Raw genomic sequence first — 26,931 nt, 5'->3', positions numbered from 1 at the left:
TGAATAATACTGTATTCACGTTGCACTTTGATTGTGAGGCTGGGATTCAGGATTCGGGATTCAGGGACGTGTCTGCTTAATATTATGATAGAATCAGGCAGTTTCAGGACCCAAGTAGCAGTAAATGTCAAAGAGTACTTGAAGAAGAAGAGAAATAGCACCTTGTTATTGCGGCATATGAAACAACATGGACAAATGGAGGTTAGCATAGATGATGTCAGATGGCACCAGTGGTTGTTAGCCTTGTTATTGCTTAGGGATGACATTGGAAAGGTTCACTTGGAAAAACTCAATCAGATAATGCAATGCAAAACGGATGTGTATATTTAAAACAGCATTTGTTAATTTAAACATTTTAGAAATGTTTTTGATGTACTGAACCCGGAGCATGAAAGAACGCTTGATGTTAGCCGTTTGCAGGTAAACCAATCTGAATACAATAATGATTATGGGGCTATCTCCTGTCCTTTCAAACTGTTATCTCCTGTCCTTTCAAAGTAGCTTGACTGAATGAGGAGGGGGATGGAATTAAGTGTCTCACACTGGCTGAGGGGGAAGGTCAGTTTTGCATGTTTTGTTGGGGGATGGGGCACAAACAGGGGCCTCATGGCCCCTCTGTGGCTGGAATGTAATTGACTCTCTCTCTCACCCTGCAAATGTATGAACAGCCCCAAAAAGCACCACAATGACAAATTTGCTGAGCGGTCCTTTTATTTGTTGATTGTTGTGTGAGTTAGATAATAAACGTCCATATCGCACAGGTCTACTGTATAATATGCTACAATGCATTCTTGGATATCCTGAGTGTGTTTGGTTAATTGCATACAAGGCCAATGACAATGAACTTCACTGATTTAGCTATACAATTGATATCAAATATCATATTTCAATCAGGGGTGTCCGAACTATTGAAAAATAAATGGATGCAGGTTGTATTTATTTAGTTAAAAGGCTAAATGATATTATATACAGAAATGAGAATCAAAATCAAAACCTCTACATTGTGCCTTTTTTGCTCCCTTTTTCTCACATTGTTGCATTTTTATGGGGGGGGGTGATTTTAATTGTATGTTGCAGCAATAAAGAAATGAAGCAATTTCAGCCATTATGTTTCCATATGGATATCATTAAGAACTGCATTATTATCTTTTCTTAATGCATGCAAGGTAAAGCTTACCTGTACCTTCTCACCAGATGATGGCCTACTCCTGATGAAGCAGAGGCTAATCATGCTGACATTAAAGCTGTGGATTAATAATATAATAATTAATATGGATGAAAGAAATGTAAAATATATAATAATAATAACCACGAACGAGATCAGTGACTCTAGTTCATACCCATTGTGTGTTTTGTGCGCGCGCAAAGTGGCGTTCGCTTTAATGCGGTTTACATTGGCTGTAAAACTACATTACCCAGAATCCCCGGCGCTCTGCCCACAAGCTGGCTCTCCGCTCAGGGAGTGTTTCCCATTTAAACAAACACGGTCCTGCTGAAGATGGCGGAGAGTTTGTAGAGACGTAAAAGAAACTGTTTCCCTCAATGAAAACGTCGAAGTCGGTGAGTTTATCCCAACTGCTTTTGTTGCCCTTCGGCGGCCGAGTTGAGGACACTGTTGCGTAGCTTGCGTTCGATTGCGTCCGTTCGTCCCAGACACAGTTGGTGTAGCTATGCCCGTTTCCGAAGCAGGCTGCGGTCCCTAAGCTGCCGCGGTACAACCAGACACCTTTCCGTTGCCACTTTCTTCTTGGCTTCTCGTTTATTCGCGACAACACAAATGGCACATTTATGCATCGGATACAGCGATTAAATTCGATCCAACGGCGAGGCTTATAGCGCTTTGATTGCACAAACTTCAGCGTAATATCCAGTACGCTGTCTTGGTCGCCGGTTGCAGCAGGATACCCGATCACAGTCACAGTGGCTTCATGTATTGGCATCGATATAGTACATGGATGATTGTTTATTTCTTGCCCCGGCGGACCGTGTGCTTGTACACAATACAACAGCTTTGCTTTGGGGGGGGGGGGCGGTATTTTTAGCCAGACGGGCTGACTTAACGTTCGCTCTTTTTTCAACTACCACTGGAGAAATTGCCTTTTAGAGTCGGTTACAAACTGACTCTAAATAGTTTGAATGCTGGCTGGGTAACCCCCCCTACACCCCCCCACTCCCACCCCACTTGGACTTCACTGCCTCCTGTAGTTGGCATTTTAGTCATAAACCTGACCCAGTAAGGGTGAGCTAACACTTGTCATTTTTGGTCTGGTTGTGGTGGACTGTGAATGCAGTCCAGGACCAAAAGGACTGGACCAAACAGGTGGGCCGAGACCACCTGAGATGGTTTCTGGTGTGCAACCTCTATAGATGCTTCATTGCCAGCAATATTTGGTCACACGTCATGTGATCAGACGGTGTGAACTCACTCCTCGGTTCCATCGATGTTGGTCCCGTCTGCATCCCGGCACTGAGGCCAATTACTCGCCTCCGTGTTTGCGTTGACCAATAGGAGCTTAGAGCGGACCAGCAAACTTGACCCGACATTTCCACAACATCTGTCTGTTATTTATTATTTGTAATCTCTGGTGACGTCCCAGTGCATGCTTTAATGGTATGTTGATTGTCAACATGGAGCCAGCGTGGACGGCTGCCTCGGTGCAGGGCAGCACCAACACCCCTAGATCGGGTGTACTTAGATCAGTGTACTTTGGTGGTAAGCAGTGCCACTTTCAGATATCTTGTACGGCATGAGTGAAATTTCTTCAAAGGACGGGCGTTTCCACTGGTGATGGACTCCTCCATGTTGGCTTATCTCCACCAGGAGCAGCTTTGCCACATGACGTTGGCGTCTTTGCTTTAGTTGGTCGTGCAAAGTCTCATTCTGACTCCGTGATCTCTGGGTTGGATTTGGCTCTCTTTGCTAGCGGCCATTCTTTCCAGTTCCTGCTTAATTTACACATGCATGTCGAAAGCCAAGTCGTCCACTCGACTTACTTCTTAAAACCGGAGGTGTTCCGCCCTGCAGAATCCTCCTGCTGACACAAGTTCTTGCAGAAAGTTTGCATAAAGCTGTGGTATGTTCATAATGTGGGTATTTAAGTTGCGTGACGCCGGGGATGAGCGAGTGAGGTTTAGCTGTCAGATGAGCTAACCCATCCTCATTTTGATTCCCATGGAATGCCGTTCCTCATGCCCACCTACGTGGTATTTTTGAAAGTGTCAGAATGACCACTGTGGGAATCTGTCCAATAGACTGCTTCTGCTCATATTCTTCGTAAATGGAGCCCCCTGTCCCCCATTCTCTGTCCTTTTATCTAGCACTTTTCTTTCTCCCTCACAGGGTGTCAGGCTGTGTTAACAATGAATCAATCTTTGGGGGCATTCTTTGACTGCAGATGGGGTGAAGAAGTGACTGGGATGCATGGCTTTGGCTCTTTGTCTGTCAGCCTGGTGCTCTCAATAATTCATTAACTTATCACTTTTTCTCATGAGACGGAGAAAAGTCTGTCTACAGTGGCAAATTCTTTGGTTGCATAAGCGTTATCAACTTCTGACTGCTCAAAATCCGGGGTGTCACTGAAAATGCAGTTTGGTTATATTGCTGATATTTGGTAGTGGTTTTCAACCAGTTGGTTTCATTTGACCATATGCACTTCCCGAATTTGTGGATTGGTTCCCGGTCTTCTATTGAGTACGTTTTGTGCACCGCCGTAATAAAAACAACATGACACAGATTGATGGACATTTGGAAAAAAATCAGCCTACTGCGATCATGTGATACAGTGAAGAAAATAAGTATTTGAACACCCTGCTATTTTGCTATTTCTCCCACTTAGAAATCATGGAGGGGTCTGAAATTTTCATCGTAGGTGCATGTCCACTGTGAGAGAGATAAACTAAAAAGAAAAATCCAGAAATCACAATGCATGATTTTTTAACAATTTATTTGTGTGATACAGCTGCAAATAAGTATTTGAACACCTGAGAAAATGAATGTTAATATTTGGTACAGTAGCCTTTGTTTGCTATTACAGAGGTCAAACGTTTCCTGTAGTTTTTCACCAGGTTTGCACACACTGCAGGAGGGATCTTGGCCCACTCCTCCACACAGATCTTCTCTAGATCAGTCAGGTTTCTGGGCTGTCGCTGAGAAACACGGAGTTTGAGCTCCCTCCAAAGATTTTCGATTGGGTTCAGGTCTGGAGACTGGCTGGGCCATGCTAGAACCTTGATATGCTTCTTACGGAGCCACTCCTTGGTTTTCCTGGCTGTGTGCTTCGGGTCGTTGTCGTGTTGGAAGACCCAGCCACGACCCATCTTCAATGCTCTGACAGAGGGAAGGAGGTTGTTCCCCAAAATCTCACAATACACGGCCCCAGTCATCCTCTCTTTAATGCAGTGCACTCGTCCTGTCCCATGTGCAGAAAAACACCCCCAAAGCATGATGCTACCACCCCCATGCTTCACAGTAGGGATGGTGTTCTTCGGATTGTACTCTTCATTCTTCTTCCTCCAAACACGCTTATTGGAATTATGACCAAAAAGTTCTATTTTGGTCTCATCTGACCATAAAACTTTCTCCCATGACTCCTCTGTATCATCCAAATGGTCATATGCAAACTTAAGACGGGCCTTGACATGTGCTGGTTTAAGCAGGGGAACCTTTCGTGCCATGCATGATTTCACATCATGACGTCTTAGTGTATTACCTACAGTAACCTTGGAAACGGTGGTCCCAGCTCTTTTCAGGTCATTGACCAAGTCCTGTCGTGTAGTTCTGGGCTGATTCCTCACCTTTCTTAGAATCATTGAGACCCCACGAGGTGATATCTTGCATGGGGCTCCACTCCGATTGAGATTGACCGTCATGTTTAGCTTCTTCCATTTTCTAATGATAGCTCCAACAGTGGACCTTTTTTCACCAAGCTGCTTGGTAATTGCTCCGTAGCCCTTTCCAGCCTTGTGGAGGTGTACAATTTTGTCTCTGGTGTCTTTGGACAGCTCTTTGGTCTTCGCCATGTTACAAGTTAAAGTCTTACTGATTGTATGGGGTGGACAGGTGTCTTTATGCAGCTAACGACCTCAAACAGGTGCATCTGATTCAGGATGATACATGGAGTGCAGGTGGACTTCTAATGGGCAGACTAACAGGTCTTTCAGGGTCAGAATTCTAGATGATACACAGGTGTTCAAATACTTATTAGCAGCTGTATCACACAAATAAATTGTTAAAAAATCATGCATTGTGATTTCTGGATTTTTCTTTTTAGTTTATCTCTCTCACAGTGGACATGCACCTACGATGAAAATTTCAGACCCCTCCATGATTTCTAAGTGGGAGAAATAGCAAAATAGCAGGGTGTTCAAATACTTATTTTCTTCACTGTATGTAGTTCTCTGTCCAGTTCTGTCACATAAGGTATCGCTTTTGGAAAGGACTCCATGTTTGACCGCTATCGGCGAGAGGTGGTAAAAACAAGGATAGTGTGTGGCAGTTCTATTTTTGATAGCTGTCACCAATCTGTTTTTGTCAGACCACATTTTTTTTCACTGATGTATGAATAGATAGAATTCCTTTCGTGCTAGTCTGTTTCTCCGCAGAGACTGGGATGAAGATAAGTTTCATTTGAAGCAACTGGCAGTCAGCAAGGTGGCATGTGTTCGTTTTAAGTTTTAAAAGACTGTTCTGTGGGATTTGCAGATTTCTATGCAGGCAAAGAATGCCTCGAGGCTGAATTACCTGTCTGACAGAAAATGTGGAACTTCAGCGTTGAACTGAGCCACATGGTCCCTAGCTCGCGATTTCACATGGAAAATCTGCGACGATGTCTATGCTTATCTGCTGGGTAGCCATTTAATTTCCATGCTTTGTTTTCACGTCGCTGGCAAGTCACGTTCTGCTTTTTATGACAACCATGGTGTCCTCTGTGCTACTGGACTAGAAACATCTTAAGTTTGACAAAGTGTTCGGCCTACTCTTCAAATGCTTAGAGATCAGTTAAGTCACTTGGTTATTCTCCATCAGTGAGAACGTATCAATTGCAGTTTTAGTCAATTAGAACTCCCACCCGTCCCTCCTCCTCCTCCTCCTCCTAAAGTTCAGTAGACTTGACCTTAGATTACCAGTGTGTAGATGAGCCGGAGTCACAGTAGTCGTGACAACACAGCTGAAAGGGAAGCCTGATTGTATCCCCTAATTGAAATATGACTCCTAGGGCTGTTTGTCAGGCTGAAGTACCAGGCGGTTCAGAACTCGTCGAGAGAAAAAAACACCAGGGTTGTTCACTAGGGGGCACGGTGAAATGTTTAATGTTGGTCATTGAATTTGAAATTGAAACTTTGTAGAGTTTTAGAGAATAAATATAATGAGCGTTTGTAAAACCCCTCAAAGTTCAAGTTTGTGTCGTACCGGTGCTCTTGATCACCCTCAACAGGTAGGTTTGCTTTTTCTGCCGTCGTTTGCGCAGCTAAATATAGAAAACTCTGCCTAACAAGACAGGCGTGTTTCCACTGCTAAAATATTTACTGCTACTTTGCCCAAACAAGTGAGAGTATGAGGCCAGCCGCTCATACCAGATTGTTATTCACAGCTCAGAGGAAGCCAGACAGCCGGCTCTCGGAGTCGAGTCAAGCGGTGCAGGTTGCACTCGGACTCTATTTGAAGTCCCATCTCAGTCACCCGCTCATCCCCGAGTGTCAGGCACGCCGAGCCATATGTGGGCCACGCACACGTCTCAAAGCCAAACGGGCAGCCTGAAGCAATCATTGCACCCAATTCCAGTTTATAACCAGCAAGGATTTGGAACAGTTAACCCTCTGTAGTCTTTGCTGATTGGACCAAGCCGAGAGTTTATTGGCGACGGGGGTGCCAAGAGCATTGTCCCCCTCCCCTCCTTGCCCTTCCTCTTTAACTTCAACTCTCTCTTTAACTTTCTCTCCCCCAGCTGAAGAATGCCCATAAAACGGGTTCACCTGAACAAGCCCGTGGGGGGGGTGGGGCTATCCCTGCCCCAGTTTTGGTGCCATTGTAAAGTCTTAGCAAGACCTTGTTTGTGTTTTGTTTGGGGCCGAGTGTCTAAGAAATGCTTTGGGAGAGAGAGCGAGAGGGTGACAAGTTTGGTTTGTGTGCTAACTGCTACCAGATGCTCTCTCTGCCTGTTTGGCAGCTTCAAGTCAGGCAAGAGAGACTAGTGGGGGGGCGGGGGGGGGGTAAGACACTGCTGTCATTTCTGGGCAAACTTCTGAAATTGTACTTGGACTTTCTCCAAAAGCAGTTTTTCTGTTTTTTTTTTATACTTTGCAAAAGGAAAAATATTTTTGAGGCAGTGTTATAAATATTGTCACAGTTATCGGCAGTGACTGTTGTATTATGGTCGTTTGTTTTTGTGATGCGTTTTAAGACAAATTTTTGAATCTGGGTCCTAGAACATATTATGGAACCAATTTGAGGGTTTGGGCTTCTACGGAAGACTTTGGAAGACTATACTTTATCATATTACGCGTCATTGTTAAAGGGATAGATTGCATTTTTTTTGACATTCTTTGTGTGGCATCCCCATCAGCAGTGTAGTGTCTCAACGGCGAGCAAAAAAAAATCCAATCTGTGCCTTTAATTCACAGAACGTCTGTGTATTGAACATTCTAGTCTTTGGCAAGGCCATTATCACACTGTCAACACTTTATAACATTGCACAAAACTTTTCGTGTTCCCAATTGATTAGTTGTTCAGCAGTGTTGCATCGTAGGTGAAGGGTCTTTCCTTTTTGATTACATTCCTCTGAGATTTACAACGCAGAACGAGACAGCATTTTCAGTCTCTTCAAGTGCAATTTTGACTTTATAGCCACCTTCATTTCAAAGCTGAGTCTCGTCGGGAACAATCCCACAGCGCAGTTAAGGGCTCCAGACAAACTGCAGCATGTTGACGCCGGTGAGGCATGTGCCGTATCGTTGGTTTTTGACAACCTCTGAATCTTAAACGCCACATTGTCTGATGCTCTTTGGCGCTAATAGCATTCTGTATCCTTGCAATAGAACAACTGGCAACGTACAGGGATTCTCATGCTTTATTTTGCTCACTGTCAATGTTCAAGTTCATTAGTGACGGGCTCTAACGGCCAGTCGTAATAAGGCAAGCTATCGGTGCATTCAAACAGGAACCCCCCAAGAATCTACAAATGGTTGTAACTGTGTTCATCCACAGTGGTTGGATCCAGGGAAGCATTCTCCTTCCATGAATAGAGAGGATAAAGGAGCAGCGGAATCATCAAAGGTTGAGGTGACCTCACAAAAGTCATTTTCCTCTGATAATTCTACCAAAATTGAGTTGAATGAAATATGATTAATCTGTGTTTAATCCGTGACATCGGGTGAGCAGGTTTGTAAGTAAAAAGCACAATCAGGCTGATAATTGACAGATTCAATCAATGACATAATAAATAAAGGAGCCATTGGACCAGCTTTGGACCGAATGAGAGAAATAAGAAGCAACCCATGTACAATCCTTTTGTAATAATTATACCGTATCTCCGCCATGTCTTTACTTCTCTACAAAGCAAAGTGCACACTTCCTTGTTTTGCACCTATCACGCACCACGGTCACATCAGGTCATACATAAGGCCCCTTCACTGATCTCTGGAATTTAGAAACACCCAGGTAAATAACTTCCCAGACTGCTGACGTTACCCAGTCGGTCACAATTGAGTACCTTTCACCAATTTGGAGTCGTTCATGAAAGGGTGCATAGGTAGATGCTGTAAATAAAGACGTTCTTTAAACCGACACCCTGCTCCCTCTTGTGACTGAATGGGTTGTCATATATCGGTTTATTTCAAGTCACTAATCTGATCCTGTTAAGTCCAATGTCAACACCTAGCCATCCTTACAAAAAGTTCTTACTAACAGTTGTGTGCCCGGATCCTATGGACGGGAACTGGGGGTGCAAGGATGGTTCTGGCATTGGCCATCGGCCCATATTTTTCCAGCCACCGTCTTCTTTAGCTTTGGCAGCCTGACAGCTAGCAATGGAGCTAAGGCTAGGGCTAACGCTAAAGCTAAAGCTAGGCAGAATAAAAGGAGCGATATGAGCAGGTAAAAGAGCCAAAGTTACCGTGAGGACATTTCAAGGGCATTCAGGGAATTGGACCACCAGGCATTAGTTTGTTTGGTAGAACTACATCACATTGTGATTTCCTTTATTTGTAAAAGAAAATGCTGATGTGCTCTTTATCTTTATTTTAGTAAGAGTAAGTTTTGTTTTTAAAATGTGCAAAATAAAAGACTAAATGAAGTGTTATATTTTAGTCATTTGGCCATTTGAATGTATTTTTGGCATAACTATCTCATGTGCAGTTCAAACAATAGTTTTGTATTGTTCCGTGTTTTGGAACAGTGAAGGTGCTAAACTGGTATCGGTAGGTCAGGCTTTTCAAAGATAGGTGAATATTGTAATGGGTGCGCCCCCAAAAAGGAGCAAATAGGGAGAGCGGTTCTGAGGCTGGCGTCACACCATCCTTTGAGTAAAATTCTTTGTAGGGGTCAGAGTTCAGGTGGCGCAGTATGGCGCTGTGATTGGCTGAGGAAAGGTGAAATGAAAACCACGGTAAACTTTTGACCCCGGCGCAGGAGCGCTGCAGGAACGCCCAGCCTCAGCTCTGGCGTGGTGGAACAGAGCCCGCTCTCTTCCTGTGTTTACTCCAGCAATCCAACAGGAACGTGGGGGGAGGGGTGGAGAGCACAGAGTGGGTGGAGAGAAAACACACAAGGAGGGGAGAGAGCGAGCGAGCGAGAGAGAGAGAGAGAGGGAATCAGTGCTGCCCTGCAGTCTGAAAATGACTGTGAAAAATGTTCATGTACACACAGCCCCTGAAATGCAATTCTCAGTCCAAGCAGCTCATTTTGTCTCAACATTGGTTCATTTTTCAAAAATTGCATCAAATATTCATAACGGCTGACATATCCTCGCGCTGAATTACGCCTGGTAAGATGAGGGTTTTTTCAACGAGGTGTTATCACGACGGTAGCATGAATGCTGCTCCGACCCTGGCGCTGTGGTTCTGCTGATAAATGGTGGGTTCGCCATTGATTAATGAACTCATTTCCATAATGTCGGACTTGTGCGGTCCCCGTTGCCATCGCTTAGTTCAACGCTCGTCACTTCCTCACCCAGGCCTTACTGTTGAAGGGCAATCTGGCACCTTAGGAAAGAGAGGCCTTCATTAGATCGTAACTGTGTTGACGTTGGGAGCTCCTTGCTCGAATCCACGTGGGTCCTTTCCTGTTTCTTTCTGTTCTTTGTCTGCATTAATGATGGATTGTTGCAGGAGAATCGCACACACACACACGCACACACACCGTGGAATCTGCTTCCTCTTTGTTTCCACCTTCATTTATTTCTCGTTTGCAATTTGTAAGAAAATGGCAAGATCCTCACACGGCCTGCTAGAGCTAGCGCGTGTATGTTGTGTGATGGCTGAGGGTGGGGGTTGTTTTTTTCGAGGGAAAAACACTCCTATGAAAGCTGCTTTGAATTATTGCCTCTTCCTTACCGCTGTCATGGTTGGACATGGCGTGGTCGGACATGGCGTGCTCGCCCAGACTGACCAGGACGAGTACCTGAGTTGGTGTTTTGAATCATGGTATTGATGTGCTTTTTAAATGCCACTTCAGCAGCATTCATTGGTCAGATTTGGGTTGTTGCACTGCGGTTTAAGCTGGGCTATTGATAACTGACTCCATGTACGGTACACATCTTTTTACATCCTCGCCTGCACCGTCTGGATGTTGTTCAGATTGTTAAGATGGAGCATGGCGTACTTTTTAAGATTTATATGCAAGTTACATTTCAAATTGCGCTATGTATAAGCACATTTAAGCAAATGTCACATATTTGTGGCCTAAATTGAGCATAAAAGTACTGTGTATTGTACTGTGAAGTACAATGTAAGGCTTTCAGAAAACATACTGTACTCAGCGATTCAAAGACTGTCTTAAATATGTCCTATACTCTACCAGTCAACACTATAGTATATGTCTTTTCTCTCGTGATGTCTGATACAAGTGTAAAGGTGAAAAGTTATTTTATGTTGGAGGGGGTTGTAATGTTAAAAATTGTTTTCGGCCAATCAGTAATGTTGAATTTGGATTTGTAGTTGATGTACAGTGAAGAGGAATCACTCATTTCCATCAGCAACACTGTCCTATTCATCAGAGGTTTTCCTTCTGGGCTTCAGCTAAGACGTATCCTGGAGGCTGTGGAGGCAGGCTGGATAGGAGGTGAGGAAGTTGTTGGAAGAAAAAGAAAGTCTTTCTGTATTTCCTTTATTGCACTTGATGGCCTGCGCTCACATGGAGCAGTACAATCTCTTTTCCTACCTTGTTGACGGCCAGATCAGTGGTGACCACAAGACGACTTGTCTCTAAATCCTCCTTTGGTGCTGCTTTTTTCTTCTTTTGCCGTGTTCATGTGCACGCACCCCAGTTTGTTTTGGGTGGGTCCGTGTTTATTGTTGGCCTACTAGTCATTGTCTCAGAGAGCTCAAGTTTCAGGCTTTTATTTCTGCTGAGCAGGAATGTCCTCTTCACTATTCTGGTCCTGGCTGCGTGACACTGCTGCTGTTCTGAGCTTTCGGGGCTGCTTACACAAATACAAATAAAAGTGGCTCGTTTACTCGTCATTGTTGGGAGTCAAAACACAAACAACTAAAAACTTTTGTCAGAGTTAACATATTTGAATGCCACCGTTGTTGTTCCCATACGAGCACGCAAAGATGGTTGCTCGTGCCGCTCAGAATAATGTGCTTGATAAGAGGGAAGTCTTTAAGCGCGTCGCTCACTGAAACACACCGAGCTGAGTATTAAAATGAAAACTGAGAATAACCAGTTGGGGCAAGTCGGCACCTGGCACAGATACAACATGCTAATTACAGTGTCTTAAGGTGCTTTTGCACGACAATGAAAAATCTAAACATCTATTGCACAAGATTATTCACCAGTAAAAGTAGCCACATGAAAAGCGGTGCATGACATATGCTTCTTAAAAACGGGCAACACGCGTTTATGCTGAGTTGCTGTGAGTCACCCAAAAAGGAAAACATTGTCATGAATGCTAAACATTTTCTGTCCTGGTGAGAGTTGAAGGAGTGCAACCAACAACGCATCTATTTTGTCTTGCACCCTGAGTGGAAAGTCCAATAATGGTTAGCAATATATATATTATATACTAATCATACTGTATATAAACAAACATGATTAACAACAAGCACAATTTTAGAATTTGACCACATTTTGGGGCAAAGGTTCGCCTTCATGGTTACACCAAAACCTGGGGTCTAATCCCGACTCGCGCCCCATTCAGCCATCACCAAAATATGAACTCTGTGAAAAGAGAGTGCCATTTTGGAAGTAGCTGCTCACGCTAGCTGCAGGTTAACTAGCACATGATTAGTTTGGGACGGCGTACGCCAGCGCCATGGCAGCAGGAGGTGATGTGACGTCAAGTTGAGCAGAAGGCAGAGCAGAAGGAGCAGAAGGAGCAGGGAGCCGCGGTTGCGAGGCTTAAGAGACGGGGAAATCCAGAAATCGGGGTTGACTGCTAACATTAGTTGTCTACTCCGCTCCAGCCGACCAACTTGCCAATATACGGGTCATCGGTTATCGAAATCAACACAAAACATTGCCTCTTCGGTTCGCGTGGCTTTTATGAACTTTGGAAACCTAGCGTCTAGATCTCAATTAAGTTTCTTTTTTCCCTCCCCCATTTTCACACTCTTTATCTACCAAGTCTGCATTGACTCCTCCCCCTGCCCTTACTCTACCAGTTGATGCTGCGGCCACGTAACAAAGGACATCGGCATCATTTGGCATCGTCTCAGCAACCTTCAGAGTCCAATCCGGGTAGCAGTGAAATTCGGGAGTTGAGTTTTTCCAGTTGACAAAAAGAGAAGCCTTTTGTCTGGCTGTTGAATTATTCAGCCGTGGCGTGCCGTCACAGCAGAGAGCCACCATCATGAACGATGTGATCAGTGGTCCGCCTCGAAGCGACAGACATGTGACGGTTAGAAAACTTTTATTACACGCGTGCTTGCGTTTATGGCCATGACTGAGATGCGGTGGTGGCGATATGCTTGATTTATGGTTTATAGTTTTCAGCTCCACCATCAGCTGAACGGTTCTTTGGATACAAGAATTTGCCTCGGCTCGTTGGTTGGCGGCAGGATGCTGGCGTGAGTGTGATCCTGAAGGCAAGTCCTCGTAGTATTTGGGTCAGGGTTGGGACAAATCCCTTGATACTGGCGTGTGGCTTGAAATATAGTGCAAATGACTTTCTTAAAATGGGATAACTGCACACGGACATTCGGGAGCGGCCTGACAATGTCTAGTTTATGTCTTGATGGGTTAGAACTACGACAGGTCAGTCAAGCTGTGTTTTTCCCACGAAGCCAGTAATTCTGGATGGGACGGTAGGTGATGGTGTGGCAGGTGTGAAGAAAACATTTCATGACGTTATGTATTTAATTCAGACTTTTCCTACACTGTATGAGTACATTACCCCGGTTGTCAAGTATTTGTGCTTACTAAGCTTCCCGTGGTCAAAGCATGAGTATAAACCAGAGTGACTTGTCAGAAGCAGCCTGATAAAAACAGTATGCAAATAGTGTGGATGAAATGGCAGCGGGCACACTTCCAGGAAAGGGAAGTGATGACGCAGTGGAACAAGCAGAGCGACGACCAAAACAGGATGCAACTTAATGTGGCTTTCTTGCTGAATTTTAGAAATCATTTATTCCCGTGCATTTCTGTGAAGCCGTTTGCAATGTTGCAGCAGGGATAACCTGTCAATCACGTTGAGATGTTTAGCCTTCATGATTTGGTTTGCTTTTTTAGGAGATGACGGCACACTGACGTCGCCCGGGGAACCTGGATGGCGCTGAGCTGGGGATTCTACACACCGAGGTGAGCATGCAGTATATCACAAAAGTCGGTACGCCCCTCACATATCACCTTCTCACACACACTACGATATCTGTAGAACTTGGATACAACTTGGATCTGTAGGTGGACATTTCAGAAAGTCCAAGTACTGTCGTCCTTATGCATATTTAAGCTATTTAAGCAAACCCTATTATTTGCCTGAATTGATCCAGTCTGGATCAAAGTGCCGCTCATGCTGACCCCAGCAGGCACAGCGGCCCATGGAAACCCACAGCTGGACCACAGGGTGCTCTGGCGTCTGCGGCGTGTCAAACAAAAGTTCTTTTTTTTAGTGGCTAGTACATGTATACTGTACACTGACTACTCTAAAATATGGATATCCATATTTCCTGTCCCTTGAGAAATGAGAATTGAGAAATTGAGAAATGTGAGGTGTGTACTCACTTTGGAGAGAGACACACATTCATACAATTTATTAATTATTAGATGCCTGGCTGATTTTCAAGCCATCTCACAAGATGAAAACGTGACGAGTTCTCATTCGGGAAAAATACGTAATCACAAAATAATTGAAAATGACCCCGATGATGTTGCTGGCCTCAGTATTTTGCCGTGTGGACGCTTGTCTGTGTTCCTCGCCCCCGCCTCCAAGCAGGCTGGAAAGTTCACTCTGTCCGTAGGTTTCAGCACCTGGGTGCATTTGGTCCATAGAACAACGGCATGAGCAGAGTGAGCCCTTTTGTCAGTCATACAGTGGGTGGAGGCGGGGCTGCTAGCATCCACACAGGGTACAAGAGACAGCAACATGGTAGAAATGATATTAGACACCCCCTCTAATTTCCATATTTCTGTGTTAAAACACGTAGAAACCTGTTCCCCACAACCAGAATAGAAAAGGCCACATTCCCAAAGGCTCCCAGCCGCACTCCAGCCAGCTCTGCTCTTTCTCTGTCTCAGGATGTGATGACGTCTGAGTTTTGATGTCATCTTTCTCCACCGCCGCAGAGGTGAGCCGCAGGACAGGAAGGAAGGAAGTAAAGAAAGAAAGAAGGGACCACAGCCCGAGGCAGGGACTTCTAGCTGGAGCAGGACAGAAGATTGAATGTGGAGTGGTGAAAGCTAGACGGACCAGCAGATTTATAGCATGGAGTGCGACTGTGAGACGGAACACCGTTCCACCACACAGCACCGGCAGTAGTTGTGTATATTGATGGCAGTAGTGGCGATGGCGGCGGTGGGGGGGGGGGGCATAGCTGCATGTCCTAGCCTGAAACTGTGGCGCTGGAGTTTGCATAATTGCTCTCATCCGTTCTACACTTTTCAACCCAGGAATGAGCTCACTCTTTTGTGCTGAAAGACTGCTTGTTCCCGTGCGTTTTCCCCCATGCAGACACTCCGTCTAGGACGGCGTGCTAGCGTAGCAGAGGGCTCCAGTGCGGGAATAGGAATGAGGAATGACTTCACACGCTGGCTAACAAGGTTTCCTTCGACGTGCACCGAGATGAGGTCAGACTCGGAGCGAGCTGTAGAAGAGAACGAAGTGCAGCGTCACCAGCGCAGTAGTTGCGTCCCAACTAACCGAGGCAGGGGGAGAAGGGGAGGGGTTGTCTGAGGTTGGTATGCAAGGAAAGAGCAGTTAAAACCTTCTGGAGGGAAGAACGGATGTAGCCTAGCGGAGAAAGCCCAGTAAATAGAATGCATACAGGAGTGCCTGAAATACTAAACTACAGCAAGGAGCCCTGCCTAGCAGTTTCCCTTTTCTTTTTCTGCTCATGCAGTCCGACGGCGAAGCGTTCCGCCGACTCCGGCATTCGCCTCGCGCACAGTGCGCTGCAGCATGCCTAAGCATGTACGTGCGGCAGAAAGTGTACTATATACAGTACGTATGTGTCGCCGCTGCCGGCACACTGAAGAGGTACCATTCTAGCGGCCGAGCTGGCTGAACGCAGGATGACCCGTCTCCCCCGAGGCTTCAAATCACCACATCATCATCAGTCGCTCCTCACAGTGGAGCAGATGAGATTTCATTCCCATCAAGAACCAAGGCTGCTTTACTAACTGGATAGTCTTCCCTCATAAATCAGAGTGGAAGCCGTCGCGTTTATAAGCCCAGCTGCTTAGCGACTTGCTTCATTTTTTTTTTTTTCTACTTCAACTTGACACCCGGCGCTCAACATCGGCCTGAGGTTTGACATATTTTTCTGACATCAGAGGGCACTTATCCTTTGATCAGATTGTATACTAGCATGTGCACATAAAACCACACTCCCGGCTCATTCCGTCTGATTTATTGCACTCTTTGTTTGCCAGTGGACGTGCTTAATATGTGGCTGTAAATTTCCAGGCGCTGATATGCTCTGACGATGAGCGGCATAGGAGACAACTCATTGGAGCCGCTGTGCTCGGACCGGAAACGTAAACTGTCCACCTGCGACACACCAGGCATAGGGTGAGTGCTGTTATGTTGAAATATGGAATATACGACCGTTAAATGTGATTTCATTGACTGAGCCGGCCCACGCCGTGCTGCTGCTTCAGGTATTCGTGTGTTTGTGCTGCCTTGCAACTATGTCAAGTAACGGAACAGTGTACCGTGCATACTGAGGGGCGAGGTTGTCTTGGCAACATGTCTAATCCCTATGGCGCCCTGGCAGGTGTGACAAGCGCCGACGGGAACAGGAGACCAAGTACATCGAGGAGCTGGCTGAGCTCATCTCCGCTAACCTGTCTAACATTGATAGCTTCAACGTGAAGCCTGACAAATGTGCAATCCTCAAGGAGACCGTGCGGCAGATCAGACAAATCAAAGAGCAAGGTACAAGCTCCGCCGTCCCACACCTACACCCCATGAGCGCCGAATGCTGCGCGTGTCCTCTTTACTTGTATTCGGGGAATGGAGAGCGAATATGGTCTGGCGCCATCAAGTGCCCGTCTGCGGAGCAGATGATGCTGGTGATGAAGTGGTGCTTCTGGTTCGCGGCCAGGCCTCGGATCGACGGCCAGTTTGGCCGTGTCGTGGAGGGTAAATGAACACGAGTAATGGACACCGATCCTTGGTGGTCATGGCTCAAGGCCGCCAGCGACACAACAGATCTATTAGTCCCAAAGCCTTCTTCCCATTGGAGACTAATGACCATCGGAACAATCTTATCTCTCAGCCATTTTGTGACTGCTTTACCGTGATTGAATATGCAAATGAGGGCATTCTCCTGGCATGTATTAGCTTGATTGAGATGACACCTTTGCGTTTAAGTGGGCATGGAAGAGCAAGATAGACCTCAAGCTGGCTTCACGGTCTTATGTCCAGCATCACGGGACCGTCAGGTTGCCATCGACGGAAGGAAGGCCGCCTTCCTAAATGTCATCACATCTTCTCCTCCTTATGTACACATACTTTGAGGAGTGCAGTGGGATGGCAGATGGATGTGATTGGTCTCTGCGAGCGTGCTGTAGTCGAACCTGTTATGCTAGCATGAGTTATCTGTAAAAGGACATGAATTCCAAGGTTACTATATTGTATGGCGTACTTGGCACTCCAGAGATAGCCCTGCTATATTGAGGGCTGTATAAGAAAGACTCAGACACATGCTGAATTTAAAAATAGAAAGGCATGTCAAGCCTGCATACGTGACTGGTGCTGCCACCTGGTGATGTGGAAAAGTCATTACATGCAATGGTTGAAATGCTGTTTTTCTTTCAAAAAGCTCAGTGCTGGGGGATTATCCTTCATCTTTGCTGTGCATCGTTTTCTCAGGTAAAAATCCTTGCAACGCTGATGATGTCCAGAAGGCGGATGTGTCCTCCACTGGTCAAGGGGTCATTGACAAGGACCACCTGGGACCACTGCTTCTACAGGTGAGCACCCGGGCCACAAAGCCAACACAACGTGCCTTGCCGTCCTCACAAGGCTTGCAGTTGACAAACGCCTCCACTCTTTCTCTCTTGGCTCCTTGCAGGCTCTGGATGGGTTTCTGTTTGTGGTGAACAGAGAGGGCAGCATCGTGTTTGTGTCGGATAATGTGATGCAATACCTGCAGTACAAACAAGAGGAGCTGATCAACACCAGCGTGTACAACATCATCCATGACGACGACCGGGAGGAGTTCCACAAAAACTTACCCAAATCAAGTGGTGAGACAAGATACACAAACACGAGTATAATGTAGTAGTAGAATTACTCACAGAACACAGTGTCTTGGCAGTAACTTTCTTTTGTGTCTAACCCTTGTAGTACCAAACGGGGCATCATGGGCGGGAGAGGCACCCAGACAAAAGAGCCACACATTCAACTGTCGCATGTTGGTGAACTTAGTCCATGGGTTGTCAGAAGAGAGGACCGGCGGTCAGCGCTATGAGACAATGCAGTGTTTTGCGCTCACCCAGCCCCGGGCCATGATGGAGGAGGGGGAAGGTATCCTTGGTCTCCTAATAAACATATAATGGCAATATAATTCCAGTCAATCAATGGAATATGGCATTGAACAATTGTACTGTATCATGTCCCTATTCAGATCTCCAGTCGTGTATGATCTGCGTGGCCCGACGCATCACAGCGGTCGAGAGGACAGAGCGGTTTAGCACTCGTCATGAACTGTCTGGTAAGCGTCGACAGCAACGATTGGAGGATACGATGTGGTCATCTGACCACGCATTTCTACCTCCATACATTGCAAGCCTATTATTCTTATGTTTCATACACGGATATTCCACCTTGTCACCCTGCGTTCAATTCCTCCACTGCAGGTAAACTTATTGAAATTGAGCAGCAGAGCACTCTTCACACCACTATGCGTCCTGGGTGGGAGGACTTGGTGAGACGCTGCATGCAGATGTTCCTCAATCGAAGCGAAGGACAGCCATGGTCTTACAAACGCCACTATCAAGATGGTTTGTATTTTGGAGGTTGCCAGTCAAGCACTGTGAAACTTTATGTCTGGATATTATTATTATTATTATTATTATTATTATAATTATTATTATAAATGATCTCTCTGGACTACAATTTGTTCAATTAGAAAAGTTTTTTTTTCCTGCTCAACAGCTGTCCACCACGGTCACGCTGAGACTCCACTGTACCGATTCTCACTCTCTGATGGCACCCCTGTCACGGCCCAGACCAGGAGCGACCTCTGCAGGAATCCCACCACCAACGAGCCCCACTCTTTTCTATCCACCCACTTGCTTCAGAGGTGAGAATTTAACCTTCGTTTAAAATGAATGTGATTGATCATACGGCACCATTGCCTCGCCGTCACTTAAATGGATATATTTTTAGGGAGCAGAATGGCTATCGAGGAAACCAGGTTGGAGGCATGAGGCCCCAAGCCATGGGGGTGAACAACCCCAGCCAACAGATGGGCATGGCCTATGGAATGGCTGACCAGGGAAACTCGGCCCAAAGAGGAGTGCCTCCTTACGCCGGGGGCAACCGCATGAATCAAATGAATCCCATGCATCAGATGAATCCCATGCATCAGATGAACAACATGGGCCCGATGAATTCCATGCATTCTATGAACTCACTGAACCAAATGGGGCAGATGAATCAGATGGGGCACCATGGCATGCATCAGCACCAGCATCAGCACCAACACCAGCATCAGCAGCAGCATCAGCACCAACACCAGCATCAACACCAGCAGATGGGTCAGTTCCATGGAGGTGGACCTGGATGTGGAGGATATGGGATGAGAATGACCAGTCCCCCACAGGCCAGTCCAGGGATTAATGCCCCCACACACAATGTCATGGGTTCGCCTCGAGTCAGGGGAAGTCCCAAGATGGGTGCCAGCCCCTTCTCTCCTGGAGGTATGGACCACGTGTCTCTAGATCTTTCAGCTTCATCACAAGAACAAGATCTTAATTTCTCCTTGTGGCTTCACTTTTAGGGATGAACTCTCCCATGAGCTCCGGTCACCCGGGGAACTCGGGAAGTGGGACCACCACCTACTCCAGCAGCTCACTGAATGCTCTCCAAGCCATCAGCGAGGGTGTGGGCAACCCGTTGCCCTCCCCTCTTACCTCCCCCACCACACACAAGCCTGACAGCTCACCAGGTATCAATTCCACCAACCAGGCAGCCGGTGGGCCGTGCAAGCCCAGCCTCCCATCTCACTGCGACTCCAAGAGTCCGGGCAGCTCCTTGGGGCCACCGGGGGACCAACAGTCTCAGCAGCACTCCCACACGCCCACCGGCGACTGCCCCCCAGACAAGCCAGACAGCCAGGCTGGCAGAGAGACGGGACCAAATATGGGAGAGTTAAATCGACGGGTACCTGACAAAAGCCACAAGAAGCTTTTGCAGCTCCTTACTTCCCCGACAGATGATCTGGCACCTCCTAACCACCCACCAAGCTCCATGCCCGATGGCAAAGAAGGAACAACGGGTGTCACCAGTCCGTCCTCCTCCAGTGGCGTGTCTTCCTCTACAGGCGGGGGCCATGGCGCGGTGTCCTCCTCGGGCAATGCGGGCCACTTTACAAGTCAGTCACTCCAAGAGAAGCACAAGATCCTCCACAAGCTCCTAAAAAATGGGAACACTCCAGATGAGGTGGCTCGCATCACAGCCGAGGCCACTGGGAAGAGTAGCTTAGATTCCGGCATGTCCGAGGTCGGAACTGCATCCGTGGGGGGAGGTAGAGGATCAGATCCAAAGCAGGAGCAGCACAGCCCCAAGAAGGAGAAACCCCATGCACTGCTTCACTACCTCCTCAATAAGGATGACACAAAAGAGGGTGTTGATATCAAACCAAAACTGGAAGAGCTCGAGGGGAGAGGAGCTCAAGGGGCAGGAGTCTCCAGCTCCGAGTCCCACAGCATGGACAGCAAAGTCAAGCTGGAGCCGTCTGATGAGGTAACAGTTGGACCCCACACGAGCGTCCTCGGCTTCAGTAATACGTTTGACCAAAAACATGATTTGTGATTTTTCCAGACGGAGACCCTGGAGACCATCCTAGGAACCAGGAGTGTCTCGGCATTCTATCCGGAGCCCGATTCCAGGTCAGGAAAAGATGCGGGAAACAAACCGGGAAATCTGCCTGACGGTTTGCTTGGTAAGATGTCAGATTAGATATTAATATAGCATTATTGTTTTATTTTACTATTGACATTTCCAACCATGGTTTCTGTTGTCTGGACGCTAACCCTTCTGTCTGGACGCTAACCCTTCTGTCTGGACGCTAACCCTTCTGTCTGGACGCTAACCCTTCTGTCTGGACGCTAACCCTTCTGTCTGGACGCTAACCCTTCTGTCTGGACGCTAACCCTTCTGTCTGGACGCTAACCCTTCTGTCTGGACGCTAACCCTTCTGTCTGGATGCTAACCCTTCTGTCTGGATGCTAACCCTTCTGTCTGGATGCTAACCCTTCTGTCTGGATGCTAACCCTTCTGTCTGGATGCTAACCCTTCTGTCTGGATGCTAACCCTTCTGTCTGGATGCTAACCCTTCTGCCTGGACGCTAACCCTTCTGTCTGGATGCTAACCCTTCTGCCTGGACGCTAACCCTTCTGCCTGGACGCTAACCCTTCTGCCTGGACGCTAACCCTTCTGCCTGGACGCTAACCCTTCTGCCTGGACGCTAACCCTTCTGCCTGGACGCTAACCCTTCTGCCTGGACGCTAACCCTTCTGCCTGGACGCTAACCCTTCTGCCTGGACGCTAACCCTTCTGCCTGGACGCTAACCCTTCTGCCTGGACGCTAACCCTTCTGCCTGGACGCTAACCCTTCTGCCTGGACGCTAACCCTTCTGCCTGGACGCTAACCCTTCTGCCTGGACGCTAACCCTTCTGCCTGGACGCTAACCCTTCTGCCTGGACGCTAACCCTTCTGCCTGGACGCTAACCCTTCTGCCTGGACGCTAACCCTTCTGCCTGGACGCTAACCCTTCTGCCTGGACGCTAACCCTTCTGCCTGGACGCTAACCCTTCTGCCTGGACGCTAACCCTTCTGCTGTTTTGTGTCTTAAGATGGAGAAAAGTGTGCCATGGCTCCAGGTCAGCAGGGGCCCTACAAAAGAGCCTTGTCCATGGATGCCAAGTCGATGGGTGGGGAAGTGGGAGTTGGAGGGGGCTTGGCTGGAAGAAGGAATGTCCCCTGTCCCACACTCATAAAACAAGAGAACATGGATGCTCCGATCCGACCTGGGGGTGTTCCCAATGGCTTTCCAGGAGGCCCGGGAGTGTGCCCGCCACGAGGCAATCCAAGTAAAAAATCAAATTCTTAAAACCAATTAGAATCTAGTCCACCACCCAGAACCAGAACCAGTATCTGTCGGGCCGCTAAGCTTTGCTGTCCATGACTCCCTTGTGTTGAACAGGAGGCATGGGTAGAGGGATGGGAATGCCACAGCGCCCTCCAATGGCGGGGCCGGGGGACTGGGGGATGGTGAGATCCAACGCCCACCCCATGACTGGACCAGGTCACCCCGGTCGCTCTGGCCCAATGGGCGGACCCATGATCAACCGCTCCAACAGTGTGCCGGGAAACACCAGGTCCATCCTGCAGCAACAACTCATGGATATGGGTATGCCTTCTGTCCTTACTTGGATGTGGAAGGTGCTCCAATATAAGGCACCGTGTGTGTGTGTACACTACTTTTGGCGACTGGAGTAGATGGTAGCATTGTCTAAACAGTCATCTCCATGGCAACAGATGTGTCTGCAACATCCTTTGGTCAAAATAGCCTCCACTAGCAATCACATGATGTGCAGACGGCCCCTTTTAAGTCAACGTTTATTGTAATATAGAAGTTTAAAATGGCTACTATATGTTTTTAACATGGCCTTTGGACCCCCCACTATTCCCTCTGTAGGTACCAATGATGGCAATATGGGTATGAGTCCATTTGGCGGGCACGGCCCTCCACCACACTCCCCTTCTTGGCCGGACTCCGCCATCGGGATGGACCGACCGCAGACCAACGCCAATAGGTAAATACACTTTGCTCTGCTGGCCGGGGGTCGTGTGTCGTTCATCATGTTTGGCGCCTCACATTTCAGTCCTGACCAGGCGTGTGTTTCCGTGCACGGCCATGGGCAGGAAGGTCCTGCCACACCAATGACTTCATACCTCCTGTTATCTTTTGTGACAGGGAACAGTTTGGCAACCCGCTGGACGACCTCCTCGTTGCCAGCAGTGAGGGACCGAGTGATGAGCGGGTGCTTCTGGATCAGCTGGACTCTCTACTCAACACCGCTGACATTATTGCGCTGCAGGAAATAGACCGAGCCCTTGGCATCCCTGAAATAGTGGGCCAGGTATGGGAGGGGCTAAGGATCAACTGGTTACCCGGCACACGTCCGGTCTTCTTTAGGAAACCCGCATGCTCTCCGTGGTCTTTAAACCAGCTTCACTCCGCATTCAGATTCAAATCCACTGTCTCCTCTGCACTGTAGACCCAGGGACCGGACGGCCAGGATCAGGGACCGCCTCAGTGTGCCCCATCAGAGCCTTTCTCACGTCCGGACTCAACCATCGGCAATGAGCAAAAGCCCATGTATGGCCAGGGGTACCCCGGGCCACCCGGACCGCCCTCGATGGGCATGCAGCCTGCTTACGGTGGCAATGCGGTACCGGGCCAATCTCCAGCAGGATTCAACCCCATGATGAATCAGATGGGCCAGACGGGAGGCTTCCCGGGCATGGGGGGCATGGGAAATCCCCGTGCCAACATGATGAGACCTCGCATGATGACGGCCACCAAGCCTCTCAGACTGCAGCTCCAGCAGAGGCTTCAAGGTCAACAGGTGGGGAGTTGATGTGGTGGTACATACATAAAGTACTACATACAGTACTACATACAGTACATCCACTTCATCAAGTACTGTTGTTTTCCTTGTCTGACAGTTTATGAACCAGACCCGCCAAGGAATGAAGATGGACGCCACCCCTGGGGGAAACCCTGCCATGCGTGCCGGCATGCGGCCGGGCATGCAGCCGGGCATGCAGCCTGGCATCCAACCCGGCATCCAACCCGGCATGCAGGCTGGCATGCAGCACGGAATGCAGTCCGGGATGAGTGGTCAGGTACGCCGTCGCCCATCCATCACATTTCAAGCGCTGCGTCCATTTTGCACCCGGAGTCAGTGTTTTTTGTTTTTGCTGGTTTGCGTTAGCCGGGTTTCCTGAATGCTCAGATGATGGCCCAGCGCAGCAGGGAAATGATGACCATGCAGATGAGGAAGCAGCGAATGCTGATGCTGATGCAGCAGCAGCAGCAGCAGCAGCCGCAGCAACAACAGGCGCAGGCACAGGCGGCAGCAGCAGGATTCAGTCCTCCTCCCAATGTGACTGCGCCGGGAGGGATGGACAACGCCATGGGAGGTCCTGCCATGAGCAAACCAGGACAGCCGGGATTCAACTACGGAGGTAACTATGGTGAGTCCAGCGAATGGAGAAGTTCATCACCATGCTTGTTTGTGTAGTTCTGATGAGCTAGTCATGGACGGGACACTCGGCCCCTTTCCACTGATGACATTTTGTTGCATGGCAGGGATGAGCCAGCAGGGGGAGCCATCATTTCTGGCCCCGGGTAGCAGCCCACCGGGAAACATGATGGCAGCGCGGATGGGAGGTCCTTCTCAGAACAACATGATGTCAGGAATGCAAGGAAATCCCCAGGGAGGGGCCATGTACCCATCGGGAGACATGAAGGGCTGGCCCCCGGGGGGAATGCCTCGCAAAAAGTATGCAGCCTCCAACGTCCTCCAGCAGATATTTCCACTATTTCAAATCTTACAAGTCGTCGATTTTTACATTTTTTAACTTTATGGCAATTTTTCTCTTAAAAGGGGGCCTATTATTATTATTATTATTATTATTATTATGCTAATTTTCTACCCTTTATATCAAATTGTGGACTCTGCAGATGCACAGAAAACTTTTTGGATTTTGCAGAATCTGCACCCATTTTTGTTGTTTTTTTGTCTTTTCATGTTTAATTGTATTTTTACAAAGTGCTGATTTAAAACGACAAAACCAGCTGCATGCCGCACTGTTATCACCCTGGTGTAAAGATTCTTTCTGTGCTTGGCTCAGGTCTTCTTGTCTGTCTTCCAGCTCGTATCCCCAGCAACAGTTCCCACAGCAGAGCAACCAGGGCCAGTTTGGGAACATGATGATGAACAACTCCATTGGCAGGCCCGGTGCAGTCGCTGGGGCCGGCTCGGCACAAATGGGCCAGATGCAGGGCCAGATGCCGGGCCAGATGCAGGGGCCCATGCCGGGCCAGATGCAGGGTCAGATGCCGGGGCCCATGCAGGGTCAGATGGGCATGAACCCCATGGGAATGGGTCGCATGCCAATGGGTCCGGATCAGGTAAGACGCTGCTTCTAACGTGTCACTCTGCTGATGTCGCACAACACATCTCCTCACCTGGTTTCCCTTTGCAGAAATATTGCTGAGGACACGTGGGGCCCTTGCTAGGAGGGGCCCGAAGAGGCCCTGAAAACACACATTCTCCAGCATCAAACATGACACCAACATAAGACAACTCACTGCTCATCCAGGAGGAAGTTTGCCCCGAGGATAGCTGTGTGCCAGGTTTTATCTCCAACTGAAGCCTTGTGTGTGTGTGTGTGTGTGTGTGTGTGTGCACGTGCGTGCACGTGTGTATGACTGTTGAGCAGAACGGGATGACGGTACAACTGTCTCTGGCTGCACTTTAACCTGGAGGTTTCTGTATGGGGGAAAAAAAGGATTGACGCAATATTTCCTCATCTCTACAGCCTTTCTGAAATATCGATGCCTTCATAATTCTGGGTTTCCTTTTTTTTTTTTTTTTTTTTTTTAAATGTTCTTTTCTTCCAGTGGTCTGGGTGCGCCTCATGTTCAAGTCATTGGAAGCTAAAAGCACAGAGTTTACTATGGTATGCAGATTGGAGCAATAACGTGTCTGTTCGTTTCGACTGTAACTGAGCATCTCAACCTCTGTTTTAGGCAAACAAACGGTACTGCAGTATTAGATGTCTCAAACATCGTCTGTGAATACGAATTGTAAATATTCTGCAAAATATATCAAACATGATTTTAAAGGCCTATTATTGCACAGAGAGTCAGACTTGCTTGTATTTTGGTGTCCAGTAGGTCAAAGCTCATTTGGTCGGTTTGTTTTTTTTCCACCCCCAAACCTTTCCAAATATTACAGGTCTGATGGGCTCTCCCTTCCCTTCTTTGTCGTCTCTTTTTTTTTTTTTAAACGCTGTATTTTTGTATTCTCTGAAAATGTGTTTATTTCACGTCTTAGTGAGGCACTTTTTAAATGTGACATGGATCTGACAAACTGAAGGTTTGAGCTTTCACACAAGTTTTATTGGAAGGGTTTTTCTGGACTGTGGGTCACGTAAAGCTATTTTATTGGGTGGCGTGCGAGAAGGGCTTTGTGTGTGCGTCTGACTGCAGCACCACCAACACAACAACAACACTTGTGGTCCTTGCAGTCTTCTCCTTCCTGCTCAGTTTCCATGGAGTGTATTTTTTTAGCCATTTTCGTTTGGACTCCGATTCTACCTTTTCAACATGCGCAATCCAAAGATATTTTTCCACGCATCTTTGTATAGTTTCTAAAGGTTTCTGGTGTACATTTGATGATGTGCGTTATTTTATTCAGATGGTAAATGGGTACATATCATAAATCTGTCAGCACGTATCCATCAGGAAAAGTTTTTCAACCCACGCCAGAAGACTCCACCTCAAGACATATCAATAGCTCATCTATTTTTTTAAGAAACAGCTTCATTTTATGGCCAGATTTTGTTACCTTTTTGGGGGGGATAACTTTTTAATGTTTGAATGAAGTGCAAAGAGATGCAAGAGATCCTATAGCTGTGTTCTCTTTGAGGTATGAAAAGCTGTCATTTTACAGGATGTATATTACAGATTTTTTCCCCAGTTGATGTTGATATTGATGTAAATACAAATTTCTATTTAAACACTCTGATTGTGGTCCTCTGATTATCAGCGGGCACATCACCTGGTATATTATGTTTACAAAATAAAC

The 26,931-nt window shown here is 47.3% G+C and overlaps 1 protein-coding gene across 4 annotated transcripts; it reads left to right on the top strand.

Annotated features, from left to right (window-relative positions):
- The first annotated feature begins 1,406 nt into the window (after positions 1 to 1,406).
- ncoa3 (nuclear receptor coactivator 3) lies at positions 1,407 to 26,931 on the top strand. 4 transcript variants are annotated; one of them, XM_058078927.2, is made up of 24 exons: positions 1,407 to 1,560; positions 13,886 to 13,954; positions 14,891 to 14,940; positions 16,278 to 16,382; positions 16,588 to 16,748; positions 17,688 to 17,788; positions 17,890 to 18,064; positions 18,165 to 18,344; positions 18,445 to 18,531; positions 18,677 to 18,820; positions 18,975 to 19,122; positions 19,209 to 19,741; positions 19,822 to 20,786; positions 20,865 to 20,985; positions 21,901 to 22,137; positions 22,251 to 22,457; positions 22,746 to 22,863; positions 23,025 to 23,190; positions 23,329 to 23,679; positions 23,780 to 23,959; positions 24,049 to 24,310; positions 24,426 to 24,618; positions 24,992 to 25,250; positions 25,325 to 26,931. In XM_058078927.2, the coding sequence occupies exons 4-24, from the start codon at positions 16,297 to 16,299 to the stop codon at positions 25,334 to 25,336; spliced, it is 4,686 nt and encodes a 1,561-aa protein (XP_057934910.2). In that variant the 5' UTR covers positions 1,407 to 1,560; positions 13,886 to 13,954; positions 14,891 to 14,940; positions 16,278 to 16,296; the 3' UTR covers positions 25,337 to 26,931. The 4 variants fall into 4 exon arrangements, with proteins under 4 accessions (XP_057934910.2, XP_057934901.2, XP_057934916.2 ...); XM_058078918.2 differs by having other exon boundaries at positions 14,891 to 14,999; XM_058078933.2 differs by lacking the exon at positions 14,891 to 14,940 and having other exon boundaries at positions 24,049 to 24,301.

Source organism: Doryrhamphus excisus, linkage group LG11, assembly GCF_037039965.1.
Source record: "Doryrhamphus excisus strain RoL-2023G ecotype Guam linkage group LG11, RoL_Dexc_Guam_v1.1, whole genome shotgun sequence".
NCBI classification, from domain to species: Eukaryota; Metazoa; Chordata; class Actinopteri; order Syngnathiformes; family Syngnathidae; genus Doryrhamphus; species Doryrhamphus excisus.
Note: the sequence above shows the minus strand (reverse complement) of the source record. Positions and strands in the feature narration are given on the sequence as shown.